A 12,699-nucleotide genomic window follows, 5' to 3' on the forward strand; every position below is an offset into this window, starting at 1 on the left:
TAAAAGTGGAGCACACAGTGATTTGGTGGTGATGTTATAGCCAGAAGCCATATGGGAGAAAGATCTGCAGGATCAGGCATTTCTGTTGTAATGAGTTTATGATGTATATCAGATGTTGTGTACTATACACAACACTAACGTCTCCTCCTCAAGAACTGAAATATGGGCTGGGTGATGTGGGTTCAAATCATTAGAAAAATCTGAAATATCAGTGACACCTTAAGAAATCATAGTTTTTAACACTGTAAAAAAAATCAGATCTCCCAACTCAATTTTCTAGTGACTGATTACATCTCAAATTTTCCATTGGCCCAATTGAATTTCTGCTAACTGAATTTTATCAATTGTGGCAACAGTCTGTTAAAATTGGCTCAATGAGAAATATGTTGAGCCAATTGGGAAAAAGGAAGTCTACCAAACCAAGTTATTGGCCCAATTAAATATTTTAAATAGTTGTAAGGTAATAAAAAAAAAAACTTAACGTTAATATGTAATTTAAAGAAATTTTAATTTAGCTCAAAGGGAATAATTTATGATTTTATAAGGAATTTTAACAGACTCACTGTTACTGAGTTCAAATCATTTAAACGGTTGATTGATTCATTCAGGAACGAAACACAGCATGTTGCTCAAAGACGCAAAACAGTGCTGTGGCTGTTTGGAATGATTTTTGTTGACAAAATAGAGCAAAAACAGGCAATACTGTGTCTAAAACGCAAGTCCCTTTAATATTAACTTCTTGTTTATTGAACTTTTGTATAAAATCAAAATCAGATCATGCTGCTTTTTGGAGAGAGAACGGCACTCTTCCCGTGATACTGATTATGAAATGACAAATGACATTTTCTACCCCATATCATGTGTGATCATTCGAAATGAATTTTAAAGACTGAATAATGCAGTGAAAAAACACGCTGTAAATGCGCACGCGCACTAGACTAATCTTCATCACGTAACATTAATCTAATCGTGCACTCTGTTTTGTTTGGCTTTTGCGATTATACATGATAATGTCAATTCCCACATCGTTAAAACATCAATTACAATATCATCACAGACGATATATATATCGCACACCCCTACCGGGAGATCAGTACGGGCTAAACTAGGTTATAAAACATCAACATGACACCAGTAAAGGCGTGAATTCACTGTTCTTCTGCAAAATACAATATAGTACGTGAAACGTGACTTAATAAATACAAAACTCAGTATACTCACCATAACTTTAATGATAGAAAATCCGTCTGTAAATGATGTTCTGATGCCCTTCAGCATCGGCTCCGCTCTCTCGCATGCGTAGACGCGTTTTTTGCTGCAAAGCTTGTCTGGCCAACACAGATTTTTCACTTCTGCTTGATAGATTGGCTGAGCACAATTTAATATGTTCAGTAAATGTATATTTTTAATTTTAACTTCAGAACTTCAGCTAAAATTACTTCAATGCATTTTTTTGGGGGGGGGACAATTATTGGGAAGCAATTTGTTTTATTTATTTGTTATTGCCAATATTTATTTGTCAGTTTCCACAATTTTTCAAAATGAATTTTTTTTACAATGAGTGACTGCAGTGAAGAATTGGTTAAATGAATGGGCTAGCGATTGTATTTTAGATTTTTACTTCTTATTTTGTTGTCATTCTTTGTTAAGGAGATGCTTGACATACTACATAATATAATTTTGCTTTATGACCTAATGGATTTTTTTACACTTGCTTTCTTCAAAGAAATTGGGGAACTCTTGCCAGTATGAATTAAATAAAACCAATCCATCATAGTGGTCCAGCATTTGTGAATGCGGTGACATTTATGAGCGTGTTTTTGATGCCAGTTTTCCCCAGAATTGTTTTCTATAGAGCATTTATGAATACTTGCCAGCAAGGGGTTGTAAAGACTGCAAATGGGATTTGCTTGAATCTGTTGGAACACACCAGTGTTTATAGATACTGCTTCATGTTAAGCGAAGTAACATTTTAGTTCATTTATTTTCTAAGACAGTCATCTGATTGCTTTTCATTACTGAGTTTGTTAAAACTACAAACACAAGGGTTGCACAGATCTCTGTTGGGACAGGTTTAAAGTGATTAAGACCTTCTCCTCCAGCTGTGCCCCTAAAATACTCTGGCTCTATGATATGCCTGTAATCTTGTTAGCGTCAGATTAACACCGCAGCCATGTTCCCCTGTGCAGGAATGCAAAACCTTTCTGTCCCGCTCCAATACTCAGCACTAATCTGCCAATATGAGGTGCGGTGCAGTTTTTTTTTTTTTTTTTCTTCTTAACATCTGCTTCAATGTGCTGTATTTTAGCTGTTTGACAGTTGGTAAAATACTGTCCTTTAAAAATTATTAATGATGATGATGATTTTGTTTGTAATAAATAACTAAAAGTTGATACAAATGAACACATAAATAAACATAAAATAATTAATAAATGTTTTTTGTCACATCTGCTTTATTGTGCTGTACTTGAGCTGTTTGACATGGTAGAATACTATCTTTTAATATTATTATTATTATTATTATTATTATTATTATTATTATTAATAATAACAATAATATAGTATTGATGCAACAATTTGTAATAATAATTTTGTATGTAATAAAGTAATGAAAAGTTGATCGAAATAAGCAAAAATATAATAATAATCCTAATATTATAACAACAACAACAACAACAACCATCATCATCATCATTATTATTAAATAAATTTTATTAGTGAATAAAAAAAATCATACAAACACATTCGTGTATTAATGAAAATATTTATTATTATTATTGTTGTTGTTGTTGTTTTAAATCAATAAAAATATGTATGTATTTTATTACCTGCAATGTTTACATCTAATCAAAGTTCCAACGGAAACTAATTTTAGGGCCGATTAGTTGTTTTGGAAACACACCAACAATTTTATTTTGAGAATATGTACAATAATTGCAATGAGACATAACTGCTTATGAACAATGTACAACATAACTTGTACCCTCAACTGCACGTTCAATCCGATTACTTTCATAGCACAGGCTGTGTTGGAATTGAATAATGACTGTATATCAAGCCGCCCTCACAGTCAACTGCATTAACCTTCTGAACTGAGAGTGACTGAGAGGCTTTGTGAGGCGACTCACAAGTGATTTATAGAGATTATAAACACTGGAAGCTGAAAACTTCAAATGTATGTAGTGTAAAGTGTATAGCCACTGAGCAGGGATAGATGCTCCAAGATAGGACTGCATTTTTCCAGTCCCTCAAGGAGACAAATGACGCTTTCTGGATTTTAGGAAAACGTAAATTTACAAGTCGTCACAACTTGAGTGTGTTTCCTTCTCAAGGTCCACAGATAAACCTCATAACGTAACTCAGCCTCATTACTGCTATTCAAAACAACCAGCTTTCTCAGACACTGCTTATCTTTGGGTCAAATAAGGAATGGTAAGTGGAGACACAGACCTTTGCTATATAACTTAAATATTTTGGAGACACTCAAGTGGTCAGTGTCACAGCTGTCTACCAATGAGCATCTTGCGTTATATAAATTTGATTGGACCACACAAAATCTAAACACACAGGGTACGTTTGTTTGTCTGTCTACATCTTTGCTTCTGAGTGTGTTTGTAATAGTTTGTAGAGCAGTACATGCTATTTGCTAATACCTTCAGTTATGACATCGGAGCAAAGCTGTTCATAATGAACCAAACTATATTCACAGCAATCTGATTTGCCGTGACCCAATTAGAACAAGATTACCTCATAATCAAATGTACATGACATAAGCACCTAGCTACATAAATCCAGATAAGAGTTAATAATGTACAATTGTTTGCAAACACTGTGGTCCATTTCTGAAACGTTTAGGATCTGCTATCTAGAAATGCACAAAGGGCTACGCAGATTTATCTAATGTGGTGTAATCTAATATAATTTAGAAAAAAACGAATTGTCTTTTTTTTTTTATTGTTAAAGCCAATTTATATATTTTATTTATGTATTATATATATATATATATATATATATATATATATATATATATATATATATATATATATATATATATATATATATATATATATATATATATATATATATATATATATATATATATATATATATATATATATATATATATATATATATATATCATAGAATTATATATTATGTATTTTTAATTGTATTGTCTTCATTTGGCACTTGAATAGACTAATATAATTAAGAAACTGTCAATATGTGGAGTAACGTTTGTGATATGTGGCGTCTGGTGGTTTGTGACCTCACTGCAGGGGTCATAGCGTGATGGCGGCCGTCGATCTCTTCACTTTCCCAGCATTGTGTTTCCTGAGTCGAAAACAAGTGCAGGCTTTCTCATGGAGTCACAGAGAGCTCTATAGACCGAGATATGGGTCACAGGAAACTGCACCACTTGTACTGAAGGCTTGATGTATTAACTACCACTGAAACAGACTGGAAAAGTATTATTCTTTCTCTCTATTTTTTTTTTTTTAGGGGTGGGGGGGTATTTTTTTAAGATGTATTTTTGTTGGATATTTATTGCATTCCATATCACTGCCTTCTTGCTACTGTAAGATTTTTATCTCTAGGATATATAGAGCCTCGTTGGCCTCACTTTTCATTCTTTTGTATTCTGAGATATGGGCGCATTTACTTTTGTTAATTCCCCGTGGCCTAGGCTTTCAATCTCACCCTTTGGAGATCATTGTAATTTAAATATTCAAATCAGCTCCATTCCCACATCATTGCAATCACAAATGAAAAGAATACATTAAACTGATGAATACATTAAGAAAGCGCATATATTGTGCTTCTGTCACTGACTGGATAGCAGTATGGTGATGGCTTTATTTAATACACTGAAATACAATGAGTTCACAGGTGCTATTACAATTTACAACACTTATTACAGAGAAGAAAGGATGCCATTGACTGTTATATTATATTGAAAGAATTATTTATTTATTTTACATTATACTTTTTATTAAATAATTTAAAATTAATCAATTTTATATTTAATTATTTTAAACATTTACACAAAAACCCTCTGTTAATAGTGTTGGGATCCAAGTGATTTCAAATATTAGAAACTTTTCATGTTACTCTTTATTATTTTGTGTAAAATAAAAGTCTTTAAAACTGTAAAGATGTTGTTTGATGTTGGGTTTTTTGACATCCTTCATTAATTGTCATAACTCGGGCTGTCAATGAATACAATTAGGTTGTAAACACCAATTTTATGCCACTTTTATAATGTTAATGTTCTAAATTTCTTTTTTGTTGCCTCCTTTTTTCTTTCTCTTTCCATCTTCTTTAGCCGAGCAATCAAAACCAACCAAGACCTCCTACCAGACACTCCATGGACAAACATCCTGTACGATGACTTCTGGGGCACTCTGCTCACCCACAGCGGCAGCCACAAGTCTTTCCGCCCACTCTGCACTCTCTCTTTCCGCCTCAACTATGCCCTGGGTGGCTTGGACCCCCGGGGCTACCACCTGGTCAACGTGGGCCTGCACTGCTGCGTCACTGTGCTCTTCACTGCATTCTGTCGCCCCCTGCTGGGTGGAGGACCGTGGAGCCTGTTGGCGGGTCTGCTCTTTGCCTCTCATCCCATACACACTGAAGCGGTAGCTGGGGTGGTGGGGCGAGCAGATGTGGGTGCAGCTTTTTGCTTCTTGTTGTCCCTGATCTGTTATGCCCAGTACTGCCGTCTCAGGCCCAATGCAGTGCATTCGAGTGGGATTGAATGGCGGACAGCGTTGTGGCTGGCTGGGAGTTTGGGTGCTGCTGCGGCCGCTTTACTGTGGAAGGAGCAGGGAGTCACTGTTCTGGCCATCTCTGCCGTTTATGACCTCTGTGTTGTGCATCATCTGAGACTCCGGGAAGCAGTAATGATGGTGTTGAAGGTGAGATCTGATTTTTTCCAATCAAAAATGCAACAGGGGCACAGAGGTGGTACAAAGCCAGGTCCTGAAACTTATAGGCCCGGTTTCACAGACAGGGCTTAGACTAAGCAAGGATTAGGCCATTGTTCAATTAGGACATTTAAGTAATTTTATAAACGTGCCTTTGGAAAAAAAAAAAACATTACTAGTGTGTATCTAAAGACAAAACAACGGCACTGACATGTTTAAAGATCAGTCAGTGCAAGTTTATTTCAGTTGAAACAGCTCAGACTTACATTTTAGTCTAGGACTAGGCTTAAGCCTTGTTTGTGAAACCGGGGGATAATATAAAATATAATTTTTTGAAATATCCTGATTTAAATCCAGAGTCTAGTTTAAAGTGTATTTCAGCTAAATCTTGAATACTAGAAACTCAAAGTTCCTACCCATCTTGGAAAATGCATTTTTGTAATGCAAGAAAATCACCCAGATGTCTTAGAAAATGAGTTTGTATTTAATATTTTATGGCAATGTTATAATAAAACTGTTAAATACAGACCTTTAGGCTTGTAGGTGCATTTCCAAAAAAACTTAAATCTGTGTCTCAAGGTCATTAACTATTAAATTTTTTTATAGTTTTTTTTTGTCTATTGAAATATAAAAATGTAGATTTAAAAAAAAGAAAATGAGTGTGTTGCCTTGGCAACTAACGGATATAAGTTAAATTTAAAGTGGTAAATTATATGGCAATAAATAAAAACATAAAATGTAAATAAAACTTTTTTTATATATTTAAATACCCAAAATATAAAAAGAAAATTCAAAATATTAATAAAAACTATTAATTGTTGTTCAGTGCGGAAAAAAACTTGAATTTTGCTTGAAGCTTCAAAATGCTTGTCTGAATGGCAATAGAATTTAAGTCCTCTAAAAGTGAAGTGAAAGTAAAATGAAGTGACGTGTAGCCAAGTATGGTGACCAATACTCAGAATTTGTGCTCTGCATTTAACCCATCGAAGGGAACACACACACACCGTGAACACACACCTGGAGCAGTGGGCTGCCATATTGCTGCGGTGCCCGGGGAGCAGTTGGGGGTTTGGTGCCTTGCTCAAGGGTCTCACCTCAGTCATGGTATTGAATATGGCAGCCCACTGCTCCGGGTGTGTGTTCACGGTGCTTGTGTGTAAAATGCTCTTATACCAGTAAAAATAGATATTTCTCTAGTGGCAGTGAGGGGAAAACATGCAAAGTAATTGTACTGCCTTTCTAATAATATAAGAATCCCATGTTTTATATATTTTTAGGTGTTACTTAAGGTACTTTAAGTATTACTTAAAAAGTCTTGAAAATAATGTCTTGGAAAATAAGAGAACCGTAAAAGTGGCATTTACTTCTTGACATTTTTCTATAAAAGGGGTATGTTACTGTGTTTTGTCCTGATAAGATTATCCTGTTAAACAGACAAATGATAAGTGTTGCATTATGGCAAATGCCATTTAGCTGTGCAATGATTCTGTGGGAATTATCACTCTTAAGCTCATGATCTGTTCTGTACAATACACAAAACTAATATTTAAATGGCCCTTTTTATCAATATTATAAATGGGAATTTTTGCAGCTCTCCTCCACCCGTCTCTAGACAATAATACAAGGGTAATCTTACCAGTCCAGACCCTGTACACAGATATCAACCCCACAGCACATCTGGGCTCTTTATCGTGGCCTCTCTGCCCATGTCTCTGGCTTTTCTTGCTGGTAATCATGAGGCGCACAAGAGGGGCGACAGGGAGAGATTACAAACCCTCCAGACGGCCACGAGCGCATGGGAATGCAAACAGAGGGAGAAAAAGGAGGACGAGGAGGAAGAGTATAGAGGAAAGGAAACCATGCCCTCACTTCCTCTCCTTCTTTTTATCAAAGCACTTTCTCGTTTACTCTTAGTCCCATGGTGTAAAATCAGCTCATTGGCTTTCTATGCTTCAGAGGGGCCTCATTAAATGCAGAAGGAACGGTCAACAATAAAAGATCCCACAGGATCTTCTGAAATGGCTTTTGAACAGCGAGACTCTGACTTTGCATATTTAATGCCACGCATCTTAGACTTTAAATTCACGTGGTAATGAATGCGTATCAGGGTAATGAAAACCGATAGGGCGACCTCATTGATATTCCAGAGGCTACAAACACCCCTGATATATAATATTGCTTTGATTTGAGCAGAATGCAGTGTGAGTCTAAAACAATACGCTGTAAATTAGTTTTGAGGTTCAGCCATACGAGGGCACAATGCAGATAGAGGGCAATTTTTCATCCCATTTGCTCTCTAATCGGACGGAGATGAGATAAAGCTCTGGTGATTGTCTGGAATGCTTTCTGCCCTTTTTCTGAATAGCACATGACTGCTTGTTTAGCGTAGGATCTCCACACCACCAGCCAACCGGTCTTATTCTGGAAAAATGAGAGAGTGCTAATTTGATTATTGAACTTTTAGGGACGAAATGCAAAAAGTTGGAGGACTGACTAGCGAGGTAAATGAATCCTTCAAGCTTCACGAGAATGCTTCGTAGTCTCTTTTAAGGTAATTCAACGATGACACGCACAATATTTCGGCTCATTTGTCCCAATGTTGTGCGAGTGGGAAGATTTGCTCATAACAGTCAACAATTTGATTAATGTGGCGGCATTTTTGCTGTGACGGAAAATTCAGCTGTGAAATGATGCCATGGATCTCATATTTCCTTGAATACAGTTCATTTCTGGTGTGTAATGACTTTTAGATGCATGAACTGTCTGGGGTGTTATATATTGATGTTACTTTAGACTGTGGTAGGTCTACTGTTGATGATGCTCCTACCTTTTTCTTGATGTTAAAAACTGATTGAATTTGGATGGTGTCCCAATGGAGAAGGCTGTAAACCCACAACCTTCCTCATTATAAGTGGTGTGATTAGCAGCAGTTAAAACAAGCACTTCCTTTGTCCTCTGCAGCGTAATGAGTTCAGTTCATCAACGTCCTCCAACGCCCTGACTATTTCTGTCTGGATATTGCACTAAATGCAGAGGCTATTCGGTGTGTTTTATGCATTTTTTTTATTTTAGTTACTAACTTTATAAGCAGAGAAGAATATTTTCCTGCAGGAATATTGCTATTTGTCTGGTGATTGTCCTTCACATCTCCGTCTTTATGGCATCTCCAATCTAAGATTTCACCAGTATGCACTCTTGTCAATTGTCATGCTGTGCCCAAAAAGCCATTTATATAAGAAAAGATTTTTCAGTTTTACACTCAAAAGAACTGTTCAGTATGCAGGATGTAGTATACAGTATAAATGCAAAGGGGTGTTTTTCTTATTTGGTTTTGTTTCTTTTCTTTTCTTTAACTTTTTCCACTGTTGAATGTTGTTAATGAACAAATGAAATGAATTTTTTGACAGAATCATTTCATTCTTTTCTTTTCTAGAGGAAGAACATGAGCTTGCTGGTCAGTCTAGCATGGCTGGTTGGTTGGGGATTGATTCTTCTCACAGTTCGGTTTTACTGGATGGGCAACAAGCCTCCAAACTTCTCCAACTCTGACAACCCTGCAGCAGACTCGCCTCACTTCCTGACCAGAGCACTTACTTTCCTGTACCTGCCAGCTGTCAATGCCTGGCTCCTCCTCTGCCCTGACAAACTCAGCTTTGATTGGTCAATGGATGCCATTCCTCTGCTCAGATCCATCACTGATTGGCGGAACCTTCATTCGGTTTTGTTTTACTCAGGATTTGCTCTCCTGTCATGGTTTGGCTTGAGAAACCCATCACTACAGTCCTCGAAAATCAGCGAAACCAATGGAAAATCACATATGAGCAATGGAAAGTCTGCAACTAATGGATACAGTCATAATCATGGTGACAATCACTACAGGGACTCAAACTCTCCCAAAAGAAATGGATATCATAAACCACCCAAAGCACCTCAAAAATCCCTTCCAGCCACAGAGAGTGTGGTGGTCTTTTCCCTCGGGCTGCTGGTTTTGCCCTTCGTCCCAGCTACTAATGTGTTGTTCTACGTGGGCTTTGTGGTGGCCGAACGGGTTCTGTACATCCCCAGTATGGGCTTCTGTCTGCTCGTGACCGTTGGGTTGAGGAGCATGTTTGTTCGCTGCAGGTCGAGACGCTCCAGAGCGTTCCTGCTGAGCTGTGCTGCAGGTCTGGTGCTTCTCTACAGCCTGAAGACTGTGAGAAGGAACCAGGACTGGCAGAGCGAAGAGATGCTGTACAGGTCTGGCATTGCTGTAAACCCTGCTAAAGGTGAGTTTGGAGAGCTTGAATATTGGAATATCAGATATGATAGTACTGCCAAAGTAAATACTAGTGAAATTTCTTTTGTTTGTTTCTCTTAGCTTGGGGTAACCTGGGTAATGTCCTGAAGAACCAGGGAAAGATGGCTGAGGCAGAGAGAGCATATAGAAATGCTCTTTATTACCGTGGAAATATGGCTGATATGCTCTACAACCTGTGAGTACACAAACAGACGTGTGTGTGTGTGTGTGTGTGTGTGTGTGTATAAATTAATAAAAATATCAAACCAATTGGCTTCTGAAAACAAATGATACTAAACCTTTTTTCAATGGTGATTTTTGATTAAGGTGATTTTTAGTGGCTGTATCACGTTAATCATAAAACTGGTCTACTAATGTTTAATACCCAGAAGGTATCCAGATATTTTTCTTTATTTTTTCAAACATTTAATTTTTGTTACTTTTTTTTTTTGATTGTGGTCACTATATTAAAAATAAATGTATAAATATAAAATATATCAAAATAAATAATAGTTTGATGTTTTTTATTGTAGAATGCATTGTCATTCATGCATAAAATGTTGCATAAATTGTTCAGATACTTATATTTAATTTGAGTATGTGGTAATTATTTTATTTAGTTTTATTTATTTTTGAAGACTGTCAAACATTTTTCACAAAATAAAAAAATGAAGTATTTATACAAAACGAATGCTGCTTAATTATATTCACTGAAGCGTTTAAATACTTATTTAGCTTGCACTTAAGTCTTTTTTTTTTAGCTTGCACTTTTTTTTTTTTTTTTTTTTTTTGCGACCAGAAATAAGAAATAAGTATTTTGCATGGTAGAATGCACAGCTTTCATTCTTACTGTATTCACAGGACAGTATTTGGGGGTGTTGGTTTTGTCAAGGTCATACAGCACTTTGTCTGAGCCAGTTTTCCATGGGAACTGCCATAATCAAATTAACATGGCTTACAGGGCAACAGACATGAACAGATTTACACAATATGGATATGTGCCATAATATTGCTTATTGCTCAACACTACGGAGCATTTCTGAAGGTTGCCTCCAAAATTGCAAAGAATAGTTAAGATACTTTGTACTTGGAGAGACATACTTTGCATTCAGAGTGGGAGGTTGAGGAGCAGTGAAAGTGTTTGCTATATCTCTCGCTCAGGGCTTGTGTATGTGACAGGATTTCATTAGTTCTTATTTGCAGGCTTTAAAAAGCGTGAGACATCTCTAACATTCATTAACCAGAGGAGCTGAGACCTCAGTGTTTCGTCACATTCTGGTCGTTGCACCAGCCTCTTACTTCACATATCATTTCTCAAGCTTAAAAGCAATGTGTGCTTTATTTCATGCAGCGGTTTGCTGCTGCAGGAGAGTGAGCGGTTCTCCGAGGCTCTGCATTACTACAAACTGGCCATCGGGAGCAGACCGACTCTAGCCTGTGAGTTCAACTCTTCAGTTTCACCATTTTGAACCTCCAAAGAGTCTTGTTGATGGAATAAATGTCTGTTTTGGGACTTTCATTTGTACAAGTATGCGCAGTTTTGGATAATTCGGTCTCTTTTTTTAATTAGTTCTCCCTTTTGTGCTCTTGCACAGCTGCATACTTGAATGTGGGCATCATCCTGGTCTCCCAGAGGAATATTGAAGAGGCCAAGCGCACCTTTCACACTTGTGCTGACATCCCCGATGAGAACCTGAAGGACCCTCATGCCCATAAGAGCTCTGTCACCAGCTGCTTGTATAACCTCGGCAAACTGCTTCATGAGCAGGGCCAGCACGAGGTATTCATCAGAATCTGCATGCATTATCAGTTTAGATGGATGCAGTGATGTTTTTGTATGAATTGTTTCCTGGTTGTTCTTAATTAACAGTTCTGGTTGTCACATTATGACAGGTTGTTTTTGTTTGTCGTCCTCAGGAGGCGCTGTCCATGTATAAAGAGGCTGTGCAAAAAATGCCACGACAGTTTGCACCGCAGAGTTTGTACAATATGATGGGTCAGTGTTTATTTTTCAGTGCATTCAATGTTTTTATTTGAGATCCAAAAACACTTACATAACACTCTAAATAAATTACTTGCATTTAGTCATTTAGCAGATGCTTTTATACAGTGACTTACAATCGAGGACAATATAAGCAATCAAAACCAACAAATTTAAAGGCTAAAGACTCGGCTGCTTGGATTGAGATGTCCTAAAGTGTTTTTAGTGTTCTTTAGCCCCCATATGTATATTTATACCATCTCCAATGATTTTTTTTTCTCCTATGCAGTTTTATGCCACAATACTCCTCCTATTAGGATGAAAAAGACATCTGGAGATGTGACTGGAATCTGATACATAAATAATGTGCCCTTGTGTTACTGATTCAGTGTCCGGAGATGTGATGAGTTTACATTTTATTCGTTTGGCAGATGCTTTTATCCAAACTAACTTTAGAGTCCATTCAAGGTGTACATTTTATTAACACGTTTCCTAGGAAGTAAAACACAGGACCTTAG

At 36.8% G+C, this 12,699-nt stretch overlaps 1 protein-coding gene across 1 annotated transcript in view; it reads left to right on the forward strand.

Moving 5' to 3' along the window:
* LOC306861491 (protein O-mannosyl-transferase TMTC2-like) overlaps nucleotides 1-12,699 on the forward strand; it is a 31,379-nt gene that overhangs the window by 15,234 nt on the left and 3,446 nt on the right. The window contains exons 2-7 of the mRNA XM_079403761.1: nucleotides 5,324-5,915; nucleotides 9,358-10,189; nucleotides 10,282-10,396; nucleotides 11,552-11,637; nucleotides 11,796-11,980; nucleotides 12,118-12,196. Coding sequence (XP_079259887.1) covers nucleotides 5,324-5,915; nucleotides 9,358-10,189; nucleotides 10,282-10,396; nucleotides 11,552-11,637; nucleotides 11,796-11,980; nucleotides 12,118-12,196 — 1,889 coding nt within the window. The remainder of the gene's footprint in view (nucleotides 1-5,323; nucleotides 5,916-9,357; nucleotides 10,190-10,281; nucleotides 10,397-11,551; nucleotides 11,638-11,795; nucleotides 11,981-12,117; nucleotides 12,197-12,699) is intronic.

The sequence above is a fragment of the Barbus barbus genome (assembly GCF_936440315.1).
Source record: "Barbus barbus genome assembly, chromosome: 42".
Taxonomy (NCBI): Eukaryota; Metazoa; Chordata; class Actinopteri; order Cypriniformes; family Cyprinidae; genus Barbus; species Barbus barbus.